Genomic DNA, 13,176 nt, shown 5'->3' with positions numbered 1-13,176 from the left:
ATACTATCAAATTTCTGAGTTAACTGAATAGGTGACTCAAAGCGGTTGAGTGAAGTTAAAAAATCGTAATGACGAGGTATATTATTGTTGTATAACGCAGAAGAAAAGGTATAAACATCGCAGAGAAGCTTGTAAACATAGTTACAAAGATTTTTACAAATTTAAGAAGGAGAACGTACAGTGACTAGCGCGGAATTTCTTGCAAGATTCAAATGGGAGAAGAGGACCAGCTCTCGATAATGAACTGAAAATGAGCATTTTCTTATGTGGGCGATCCAGGTTTTCAAATGGGCGTTCCAGAGGATACCGTGTCACTTTTCATTTCATTGTATTCCATAGATCTTGTATTAGCATTAAAGCTTCAAGATATGAAACAAGAGTTAAACAATTTTTTGGTGAGGCCGAGGATTCGGTATAGATTACTTGGCATTTGCCTTACGTTTGGGGAAACCTCGGAAAAAGAAAAACTCAACCAGGTAGTCAGTCCAAGGAAAAATCTAACCCAAGCCCGAGTGAAGCTCCTGATCAGCAGCTAGCAAGTCTGCCGACTAACGTAAGTTACCCTGGAGTAGGTTATTTTACGACGCTGTATCAACATCTCAGGTTATTTAGCGTCTGAATGAGATGAAGGTGATAATGCCAGTGAAATGAGTCCGGGGTCCAGCATCGAATGTTACCCAGCTTTTGCTCAAATTGGGCTGAGGGAAAACTTCGGAAAAAACCTCAACCAGGTAACTTACCCCGACCGAGATTCGAACCCGGGCCACCTGGTTTCGCGGCCAGATGTGCTAGCCATTACTCCACAGGTGTGGACTCAGTGAAAGAGTGTAGACCTACTCACAATGTACAGTAAAGATTTCTAAATTTTGGAATATCTTTTTACATGATGTCCTTCTATGTACCCCAGTCATTATCCTTATAACTTTCTTTTATAAAACAAATTCTAACTACTGGGAAGTTGCAGATTCTTTGAAATTAAAAGCATTTAATTGCGTTCAATTTCCAACAACTGTCCAAGAGTTACAGAGTGCAAAAAGGAAATATTTATTTCCTGACGCCATTGAAGCTGTGAATTATACCAATATTTTTTTTTTTAATGAACATGCCGATGAGTATTTTAGCAAAACAAAAAGGTGTTGCGAGCCTTAATGTACGAGCTACCTGCAATGTCAAGGAAGAATTCACAAGCGTGGATAATTATTTCTATATTAGGCCTATGTGGAGAAATTCGGATGTTTCTAGAGTAATGGTTGGCAATAATGCCAATGCACTTCTTCTAGGTGATATGGACTATGGAATTCTGTGGTTCCAAGGCAAAACGTGATATTTAAATTTTTGTTGAAAATGAGATTTTGCGATATGGTGTGCATCCTGCTGGCATCTTTATTGTGGCAAAAGATAACATGTATATCTCTATTATTTTTTTGTCTAATCCATTGTTATGAAACATGATTCCTACGATTTTATAAGGTTGTTCAAATTATATCTATACATGCTCGCTCTTGAAAAGTGAAAGAAATGACATAGAGGCCTAACACATTTTGCCTTGGAGCCACAGAATTGCTCCTTGGCTTATTACTTTACCATCACTCCACAGCAAAGAGCCTACAATAAATATATACCGGTAACGAAAGAATGTGCGATTATAGAGATGTTTCGGCCAAGTGAAGCAACAATTTCCAATTCTCCGAATCAAAATAAGAGTTACAATGGAAAATGTCTTTGATCATATTGTGCTGCGCTATATCGCACAATGTAACGAAACACCTACTTGAAGATTATGAAGTTTCATTACTGTACGACGAAGTGGAGGAAGGTAGAGTAGAATTACCGAACAGGTTGTATGTATCACTCAGACGAGTCATTAGAAATGAAATACTAATAATATACAGCGTACACATATAGGTAAGTTTATCATCACATTATATTGTTACACATTCATAAGATTTTTTTTTTTGTGTGCTTCAGTGAATATCATGTTACAAATTCCTTTGCATTTGTCTTCAAGTCTTCAATGACAGGAAAATACTTCCTACTTCTCATTTTCGGTAACTGATTTAATGAATAATATGTGGTGTTGTTTCAAAATATTAACAAATGAAGTTTGAAACTGCACACTTTCCTCCTCTATGATCGAAACAAAAGTGTATTTACAAACCGAATGTGACGAAGACTTGCCTCTGCAAGGAGCTCTAGTCTAAACATTGATAACTTACACAGCAATGTCCAGGCGATAAAATGTGAGTAACAACTCATAGTCACGAGTGAGATATGTCCAGGAGGGGAAAATATTTATTAATATGAAATTCAGACTAATCACTCACTCGACCCTTTACCACTCGATGAAAGAGTAATGGAACGGAGAAAAATTCTCTCCGGCGCCGGGATTTGAACCCGGGTTTTCAGCTCTACGTGCTGATGCTTTATCCACTAAGCCACACCGGATACCACCCCGACGTTGGACAGAATTGTCTCTGATTGAGTTCCAACTCTTGGGTTCCCTCTTTACCACTCACTGAGTTGTCCGATACATCTCACTCACTCTCAAGCAGTTTTATTAATATCTGCCATTGTCTCAACAACTTCACCTAACATACTGTTTCTGCTATAGTAGAAATCCTGAAATTTTAGCACCTCAATTTCTTTTTAATTTAAAATATCACAGTTTACTCATCAAATTCGAGAAGAAGACTTTAAAGGAAGTAGAGAAGCTATATGCAGAAGCCATGGCAATACACATTTTTATTACAGGGTTTGATATCAATTACTTTTCTTAAAATTGCAAAAAGACATTTCTGCAACAACACAATACTCTCTTTCCAGCTTTTAACCTGAAGAATTCTGGTATCTACTTCAATGTAAAAGTGATTTTATAAGTACAGTAAAGTAAAGTAAATCCATGGCGCTACAGCCTTTTGCAGGGTCAAGACCGACCAGCCGGCTGCTGGCCTTTCGTCCACATGCCAAAGCAGAGGTGGACGATCATCCAACTAGAATGGAGGTATCGTGTGGTTAGCACGATGATTCCCCCAGCCATTATAGCTGGTTTGCGAAACCGGATTTTCGCTACATATCGTAGCTCCCCAAGTGCATCACGATGCTGGGTAGGCACTGGTCCCATACACTTGGCCGAAATTTCATGAGAAAATTTCTTCCCTCATGAGGACTTGAACAAGCGTGCATTCCGTAACATGAGTCCTAGGCGGGATGCCTTAGACCGAGATGCCATTAGTAGGCCTAAACTAAACATGGAGGACCGAGCCTATTTACTGCTGGCCTTATGTTCATACACCTTAGCATAGGTGAATGATCATCTAATGAGTATAGGGGTAACGTGCAGTTAGTACAATGATTCCCCCCATCCAGTAGTTATATCTGGCTTTTTTTTGCTACATCACAATGCTAGGGGGATACTCATCCCATAAACTGCCCAAGATTCTATGAGAAAATTTCTTTCCTTATGAGAAATTGAGCCAAAGATCATTCCATTTTTGCTAGTGTAAGGCAAGACACTTTAGACCATGCAGTTACTGTGTAGAACAATACTGCCACTTCATTCCGAGATATTGTGCAATGACACTGACTATACCCGTAGAAAGAATTTTCGAAGTTTCAGTTTAAATCCTTTGTGTGTTATGTGTATCATGCCTCATGTTATAGCATAGCATAGGCCTTGGAGTTTTACCACAGTCTAGTATATACAGTCACGAAGCTCAATATGTAGTATATATGCATTCATAGATAGTTGCTAACCACTAGGATCGCTAATATCGCCTCATTACAGACAATGCGAAATAGTACCGGCACAGTCTATTGTTCCTAACACCCTCACAACCCAAGCTTCGTGACTGTATATACTAGACTGTGGTTTTACTGTATAACACATGTGGGTGTTACTGTTAATTTCAATTTCTCAAATAATGAAATCATTGTAAATTTTCTGTTCTCCCCAAAGACAAATATTCACGTAATTTTATAGACGAAATCACGATTAGTGCAAAACTGGATAGTCAGATCAACCATTGCAATATGCTACAACTAACTAGCTGCAATAAGTGTATACAGAAAACAAAACTGCAAATAGCTCTTTCTTTTATAGGCCTACTCATATAAATCATATATCAATTTTTAACTTTCACATTAGGCATATACAAAATACAGAAAAACACTACGGAATGCAAAGATTTTATATGCAGATTTTGGAGAGATGTTTTACTTGAATTCTTAATTTGCTTCTTTATGCAACATGTATTTACAAAGCAGGCTGCTATCATCCATCTTCCCCAAAAAAAGACACTTCCTTCAGAACATTGCTTTAATCATTATATAGGCCACTCATATTTATACATGCACTACCATGGTGCAAGTAAGCAATCTTAAAAGATCTTCTGATTGTAATGTATATTATAGATTTATGTATGGACGGTTAAACAAAATGGGCACCATACAATGATCATGGACAACTCATTCAATACAACTTTACAAAACACACAACGCTCAATCAGTTATAATGTATAATGAGGAAGTATTATCAATTTGACACTGGTATTTTTATGCAGCATATTCTGTCTGGCATCAAAAGGGACGAAAATTTTTTGAAGTTTTAATATAACTGGTAGACCTAAATGGTGACATGAAACTTTCAGAATGAGGGGAGGTGAAATAAAAGAAAAACACGGATTAAGATATTCTAGTACTGTGATTCCCAAATTTTAGTTTTGCTGATTGAGCCATCTCCTACTTTACACTAAAACAGAACCTATTCAATGTACTTAAATCTCAACTTTCTCCTCCATATATTTAACGGCCATTCCAGACAGATTATTCTAAATTAATGAAATGACAAGATTTAAAAAAAAAAAAAGCAATGCTGAAATGTAAATAGAATAGGAAGATATGTATCAGAGAAAGCCTGATTCATGTAATTTCTTCACTCACAAAATTACAAAGTCAGTGACAGACGGGGAAGAATTTTTACTTTTCAATTTTATTTTTCTTTAGATTTTTTTTATATTTCAGTACAGTCTCATTTATTTACACAGCTTGAAAATGTGAGCTGATTGGAGAAAATGTCCATTGTTAATCTTTTATTCTAAAAACTAACTTTTCACAAAAAAATGTGTGCATATGTAAGATTGTATATAATTGGAGGATACCCTTAATATCTTTCGTCTTTGAGAAAGAAACCACTGTTTCTATCTAGTATAATATTTTAACGACAATAAAAGTGCTGGCCTTCTAACTTACTACGTATGTCCCTAAGTTTCTTCACAAATCATTAGTAAAATCAAATTAGCCTATCACCAAACAAACTGATAAATTGACATACCAAGTTACTTAATGTAATTTAAAAAAATATTATTAATTCATTACCGGTAATAAATTGTTACCTATCTGTGTGAAGAAAACAATGCCAAATTCACATTACTTGAAGCATGCTACAATATACTTTGCCAATAAGACTTGCACGAAGTAAGTATAGCCTAGCAATAATAATATGCTATTTTCCTAAAAGGAATAAGAAAAGTGTTGCATTACATTTTGGGAAGAAGTTACAAATAAAAATTATGCAAGTCTTCCTGGTCACAAATATCACAGAATCACGGTTTAATTGGTATTACATTACTGACATAATAATTTTGAGTGTCTACTTATGCACTAATTGGATGAAATTTCGTTTCAATACAGATATAAAAATTCTAACCAATTTCCTAATTGCTTTCATTTCCGTAACACAACATAATTACTTCGTACTAATGTGTTGGAGGAAGAAAATGTATATTTGTAGGAGAAAGTCACATTTTCCAAGTCTCATTAGCACCACGAACAAATGTCTCGTCATATAAACAAGAACAAGAATAAGTTATTTCTCTTTCTTAAATTTCGTAAGGAGCAAGAAAAATAATAACAGGTTTTGATCATATCACTTGAAGAAGTACGTTTTCAATATAGATTTCACATATAATTATACTTAGACTACAAATTCTGACAAACATTAGCAGAACCTTTAAAATATTAATTAAAGCTCATTTCTTCACATTCACAGGAACCATTGCTTACACTCGTCTGACAGGTTAGATTAAGTTCGTGGGGGTTAAACCTGATAAGCAAAAATGAAACTAAGATCTTTTGAGTTCATTTCTGTGTCCCTCAATATTAAAGCAAAAATTCTAACATAGAGGCAAAACTCTTATTTAAGTTAATGCGTTTTTATAATCACATCTTTTGTTGCAAGGTCCTGATGGAAGAAATTAACGATAAATGATAGAAAGATGCCTTAACATCTCTCCTGCCGGACTGGCCTAGAAGAGAAGTCATTGCAAAATTCTGCGAGGAACAGACCATGACTGTTTGGCCTATCATTTTTAGAATTTTAGCAAGCCCATGATACTCCTGATATCATGAACTCCAAATAGGCTATATAGGCCTAGGTAAGCCTAATTTGTTGCCCATCCCTTCAGCTAGTGGTTTTGTGGATAGATACTGGGAGGCCAGAGACAAGATGATGAACTGTTGATATCAATTTGTTATTAGCTTTTAGTATTTAGTGTTCTGCTTATTGTCTGTGTTGCTATTTGTACTTTTTAACGTCGTCCATTCACTCTATTAAAGAGAAGGTGCAAATATAATTGTGCACCTTTAATTTCTATTAATTGCGTGCTTTTTTTTAAGTTATTAAAAGTAAATTGTGCAATTCATACTCTAGATCGGATCTATCAAGTAGAATTTATAAAAGATTTCATATGAATATTTTGTGCTCTAAACAGGTACCATTAATTTATATAATAATTACTTTAAAATTTCAACAAATTGCTGTCCACCTTCTTATAATCTGGATTACGGACAGGATGACCATACATCCTATAGGCTACAAATGGTATTGTCGTGTTTCTTAGTATTGTAAAATGAATTTGAGAGTTTGCCCCTCCCCTTTTTTTTCTTTAGTGTTCCTCCTATCATATGTAATTAACTGAACAATGTGCAAGTTCTCTAAATTATTTTGTTTTAGACTAAAAATACTTGAAGTGGTAGCACAACAACGAATTAAGTTAGTATAAAATGAATGAATTCTTGTCACATAAAAGGTGATGTTCATTTTTTCAATAATTGTCTTATTGATGGACAGTATATAGCCTATATGACACAATATTTTTGCTCTTCCTATTTATAATACACTGTTGAACGTGTATTTTGTTTTATGTCAGCAAAATGGTCGAATTATAGAAACAGGTTAAGTGTGGAAACAATTAAAAATATCTTGCTTACAACCTTCAACTTTAAATAATATAGGCTACTTGCAGTGATATTCAATATTATGTAAAAGTCAAACTAGATCAATCATGCAATAGGGACTGGTTCAAAACCGAAACACAGGAATAAACAATGTTCTCAAATTTAATGGCCTATCTAAAATTTTTGGAAATAACAAATCTGATTACTGGTACTTTTACAATAACTAGGCTTATTTGTATACCTTTGAAGTCTGATTAGTGCAATATGTAGCTAGTCGGTGACATATGCAATGGAGAGGCAAAGAAACTGGCCACCCTACCCCATTATCTCCTGGCCTAGTTGTCTCATAAACGGTGCCTTGTTGATATCACTTGTGAGGTTCAGACATGTCTTCGGACAGTTGACTAAACAAACATCTGTAGGCCTAACAGACTTGTTTATAGAGGATTTCAAAGAGAAAAGCATTGGGCATATGGGGCTATTCCATCAAATGACCAGTTGCCATAGAAACTACCATATAGCTTGTACAATGTACTAGGCAAGGTCCATAAAACCAATTCTTTTTTCTTAACGTGGAATCCTCTATAGTAAATGTATTTACTAGATATTAGTCACTTGTTCTTACTGAATAAGACGTATGTCTATAACTCTTAATACCAGTACCAAAACCCTTTTTAAGTAATATATTTGTTAAATGTGTTATATTTCCAAGCAGTAAAAATTGGGGAGACCTATGTGCAGTAACTTAACAGTGTTAATATAAAAAGTCACTTCTGAGAAAAATTAGATTGAATATTTAAAATTGTTAATAACAAAATCTTTACAATTCGTAATGATTAATCAGAGCTTATGTTAAGAGGTTATAGTTATAGTAATAAAATTCAAGACTAGAGAGACTGTTTACAAAAACGTCCTATTTCTCGCTTGAAGAATATGGTCAGATTCATTACAGACAAATATTAAAATTTCGATATTTAAAAAATGGATCATGATAAAGGAGAGAAATGATTACAGTTCTGAGAGATTTTCAGTTTTCGTGATGGACAGATTCAGGTACGACTTTGGAAATTAATTTTTTGTCAGAACAGTTCTCGTCTACAAATGTTTTTGAACTACTTGCTGGTTTCAAATTCTGGGCACATAGATGACTTAGGCTAGGTGTAATATATGACATATATTCAGTAATTGTTACTTCAACATTGATACATGGAAAGTGAAGGAATCACCACAAACGGATTGCACATTTTCGGCTACCAATGCTAAGCTCAACACAGTGAACTCATGTGAGGAAGATCCTCTTTCCTCAAATGACTGCAATGTAAATGAAGAAATCGCGAATCCTCCCTTAAGTTGAAACTGCAAGATTTCTAAATTCCTTTCATACAGTGAGGTTACGTGAAACAAGTAACAATAAATTTGATCTCTTTCAATGATACAGATGAAAAGATATACTTACAGGTGGAATTTTTTGGTTGTCTTTGGTGGGGACATCAGCAAGCCCTCGGACCTGCAGCATTTGCGCCGTTTTGAGGAAGTCGGACAGTTGCTCCTGGCCAATATGCACTTCGCCATTGTACATAAAGCGCAGAAGTGATTCCATGTCCTTTTCTTTGACATCGCGTAAAATCACAATTGGATGCTGACAAGGATTTGCCTTGAGAAGTCTTCGGAAGTATGGACTGCAGGCAGAGAGGACCACCTTATGGGCAGTGAAGGAACAACCATCACAGGCCAATGTAACATCCACGAAGTCCTCCTCGTCACGAAGGTGCCGGAAGGACGAAAGGATGCTGGCATGGAAGTCATTCCAGCGCAGGCTGTACTGCTGCTCAGGATCGGACACCTCTCCCATCTGGGCCAACAAATGCTTCACCACAGCATCGGGTCGTGACGTAGTAATCTTGTTGGTAAAGGCAACCACCACCTTGTACAAATGCGTCGGGTAGACGTTTTCCTTTTCTTGATTGATAGGCTATTTCTTTCTTGTTACTGCACTGTTCTATTACATGACATTATCCTTCCCCCAAGTGTTGCTTCCTTCTCTAGCTCGGTCCCTGCAATATTTAAATACAATTATTAAAAACAATGGAAGTGGTCCAATTTAAATATATGACACAAGAAAACCTAATCAACAATATAAAACTACTGGTATTCACACAACTTTTCAAGTACGGTAGTTGTCTACCTACTTATATCGCATAAACAAAATAAATGTTTCCTAGATATTCTGAAAGTTCATACAGTTCCTTAAATAGAAATAGGCTACATCACCACAATTACTGCAAGCAGATGATAATCCATATAGGCCTATTAAAGACAACATTCTCACCTAACATGTAAACACGCTTCACACACAATACATAAACGTACTAAGAAACGTCATCAACTCTTATTTCTTCCAAACACTGAATACAAAAATACTCAATTTAACTATTGTGGTATCACATTAGTTCCATTTCCACTACTTCATCTAATGCGTAGGCCTACAGATGATTGGCATTCATGAAATGCTGAACTCTATTCTTTTTTGCTCTTGTGATTAATAGGATAGTCAAAATTTGAGAAATTACAAGGCAACACATAAAATCAGGGACTCGCATCTAGCTCCCTATGCGAGGAAAGTACTAGTACATTAGTGTTTAACCTTTTCAATATATTCCACTACTCTCATGTTTTATTAATAGTTTAGAAGCCACAAGAGGTAATAATAAAACTAAAACGTTTGCAACTACCAACAATACCAAAATGCGTACCGGTACAAACGATTGATATTCATGAAATGCTGAACTCTTTACTCTTGTGGTTAACAGGACACACAGTTAAAATTCGAGAAATTACAAGACAACACACAAAATCTGGGACTCCTATTCTGCCTATTTCTATTTCTGCATTCAAATTTAAAATTAATTCAAGTTATTTCTAACTCATCTTAACGACGTCAAACAGTAGAAATGCAGACTCCTTTTTGACAATAATGAACACTGTATTAACTGTACTAAAGTCCTCTCTTTCAACATTAAAAAATTCTGCTCGTCAGGCACAAACTAACCTCCCATAACCTCTTTGTAGTACGGTACCATACCTGTTCAGCAGGTATATTTCGTCTTTTATAACAAATTCCGTTTCACTTTACTTTACAATAGATCAAAACACAAATATTATAAATCGCAACTAGGGAGTTACATGTTGTCATCATAGCCTACATGAACAGAGGTTCGCCACAAACAGATAACCCTAACAAGACGCTAACCTAACCTGTCACAGACATGAATTACCCGAAAAATTATAGAATACGTAGCTGTTATAAAATTATATGAAAAACGAACACAATATAACACAACTTCATTATCTGCTAATAATTATAACAAAATAATTCATTTGCACAAACGAAAACCTCACTGTATAAGTAGGCCTATTCATTCTGATACGTGTATAATCCATGACAATATAGCCGATCTATACCAATGTTTTTTCAAACTATCATGGAGAAATGTTATTTTCAATTTCCTTATATTAGGTATGCGTGACAAACACAATGTTCGCAAAATAAAATCTATCGTTAACTTGAAATCACGTCAATCTCTCTTAGAAACACACAGCAACCAATGTAATTATTTCTATTTATAGCACAGTCCAAGTCTGCTTCTTAAAAGGCCGTTAAGAATGTAAATACAGAAAAACATTGTAAATATTATAGCCTACACACAAATTGCAGAGTCAATTAAACCCTTTCACTTCAAAATAGCTTCAATACCTACATAAGTACGTTTTATACACGTTCGTTAACTAATATTCGCTTACACGTAAAACAATTCTTAAAAAAATTATATTTACAAATAATACATATAGTCAAGAAAAATAACCATATCAACAGCACTGATAAACTGACACTAATGACAGCATGATATCGAAATTGTAGAAGTTATGTCAAGTGGAACACGGCGATGTTGAAACGTATAAACCTTACGAAATATAACTTATATGAAAATAAATTTAGTTTAATTTATGTAACGAATGTAGCCCACCATTCTTCAAAAAAATACAGATTTTTTCATAGTATTATCTTCTGCCATTCATCGTTCTCAGACGTACGTAAATCGCGGTCATCAAAGATATAGAAAATAGTAAAAATAAACCACCAAAAAACTGTCATCACACTATTTATATGATAACATGTCGAAATTATTATTAAATGAAACACTATTACCGATTTTCACCACTTAAAACACTTAAGAACTCGCAAAACACCGACCTTCTCTCGAGTCACGACCTTCCAAGTACGACGCCTACTAGCTTATGACCCGGTAGGTTCACTTAGCCATCATGGCTGCAAAGAAAACTTCAAAGCGCACAAAAAAAGCGGCCATATTCACGAACATGAATTGCGTAGAGGTTCTCTAAAAATATATCACAACTACGCTCAGGAATACCACACACAAACACAATGATGTAAAGACATTGCTAACTCGTTATTCCCACCTTATTTCAAGAGAATACAACACAAACTAGGTACCCGTAGTGTCTCCGCGCTTTTGCGCACGGCTGCTCTGCCTAGCCTGCCAACCCGATTGATGCCCGATAGGCCTAACCACCATCGCGGTCATGAAACACACGCTGAATTTAACACGCTAATACCTCGTCATGTGCGAGCTCCAGCCAGTATTTTTCCTTTCAATATGTTCCACGCATATAAAATAAAGTATGCACGGCAAATGAGCTGTTTGTACAATTAAATAAGTACAAAAATTGAGTCATAAATCATACCTGTTCCCATTCTCAAAGCAACAAAAGATCAATCAACAAGCTGAAAGCGGGATTAGTAGATCACTTCCGGTTCTCCCGTTCGCGCGCGGAAAGTATGAAAACAGTAGCGTTTCAAAGCTTCCATTTATATTTCACAGTAATCCGCATAAAACAATATTGCGTTAAAATTGACATTATAAAAATCGCAGTTAGCTCATAACTAGCTTACTTCATATTATATTGAATATAATTAACGCATCTGACTAAAATAACTAAACACAACATAGTCGTACATAGGTGAATGGGGGACCACTTGACCACTGCTGCTTTCGATACAGCTCCGCGCTCAGGCCGTTTTGCCCTCCCAGTTGAAAGATCCTGTTGACCTTGAATCCGAAGAGTGTCACAGATCAATTCTATATGAGTGTGCGTCTTCCTAGATATGAATCCCGTACTCGTAGTTCAGAAAGCTATTTATTTATTTAATGTAATTTGATTATAACAACTGAATTAATTGGGCCTATTTGTACTTTTACACTACAGTGATCAAACCATATGGCCTGTTTTGACATGTATGTAACATTATTTAGGCTCAGCTGTTATTAAGCTACAAACAAACAAAATTTCGTACAATATAGTAATTTAAATAAACTCTCTCTTATCATTAAGACTCCACATTATATTATCAATAATGAACAATTGTAATTAAAAATTTAACGTGCTATATAATTTTATTAATATAATCATTATTAATTAATCAATGTGAAGGTCTGCTAATTACAATGAAACGCACTAATATTATTGAATGGTTGAAATACAAATGAAATATAAATTATACTGCTACTACTACTACTACTACTACTACTACTACTACTACTACTACTACTACTACTACTACTACTACTACTTCTAAGTAAAATAAATGGATCTTTCTATAAGTAGAAAGTATCTTTGTTTTAGACATACTAATGAAGCTGTACGGTTCATACAATGTGCTAGTACTTTGCAATGTCCATTCGTCAATATTGGTGAAGACAGCAGAATAAAATAGTTCTAAAAAATTAAAATACGTTACGATAGTGATGATAATATCGATAAAGAATAAAATGATAATGATAATAATAATTTATAAATCATGTTTGTCATTACAGTAACAGTTCTGAATAAAACGTTTTCTTTCAGTAATTCATGAACATGACC

The 13,176-nt window shown here is 35.1% G+C and overlaps 1 protein-coding gene across 6 annotated transcripts in view; it reads right to left on the bottom strand.

Annotated features, from left to right (window-relative positions):
• The window catches only part of ab (BTB/POZ-zinc finger protein abrupt), a 243,431-nt gene that overhangs the window by 110,457 nt on the left and 119,798 nt on the right, over window positions 1-13,176 (bottom strand). The window contains exons 1-2 of one of the 6 annotated variants that reach the window (XM_069835647.1): window positions 11,998-12,140; window positions 8,690-9,287 (exon numbers count right to left, since the gene is read on the bottom strand). In XM_069835647.1, coding sequence (XP_069691748.1) covers window positions 8,690-9,085 — 396 coding nt within the window. In that variant the 5' untranslated portion in view covers window positions 9,086-9,287; window positions 11,998-12,140. The other 5 variants (XM_069835644.1, XM_069835649.1, XM_069835645.1 and 2 more) reach the window with 5 other exon arrangements.

Source organism: Periplaneta americana, chromosome 9, assembly GCF_040183065.1.
Source record: "Periplaneta americana isolate PAMFEO1 chromosome 9, P.americana_PAMFEO1_priV1, whole genome shotgun sequence".
Taxonomy (NCBI): Eukaryota; Metazoa; Arthropoda; class Insecta; order Blattodea; family Blattidae; genus Periplaneta; species Periplaneta americana.
The sequence above is the reverse complement of the archived record's forward strand: the minus strand, read 5'-3'. Positions and strand labels throughout refer to the sequence as shown.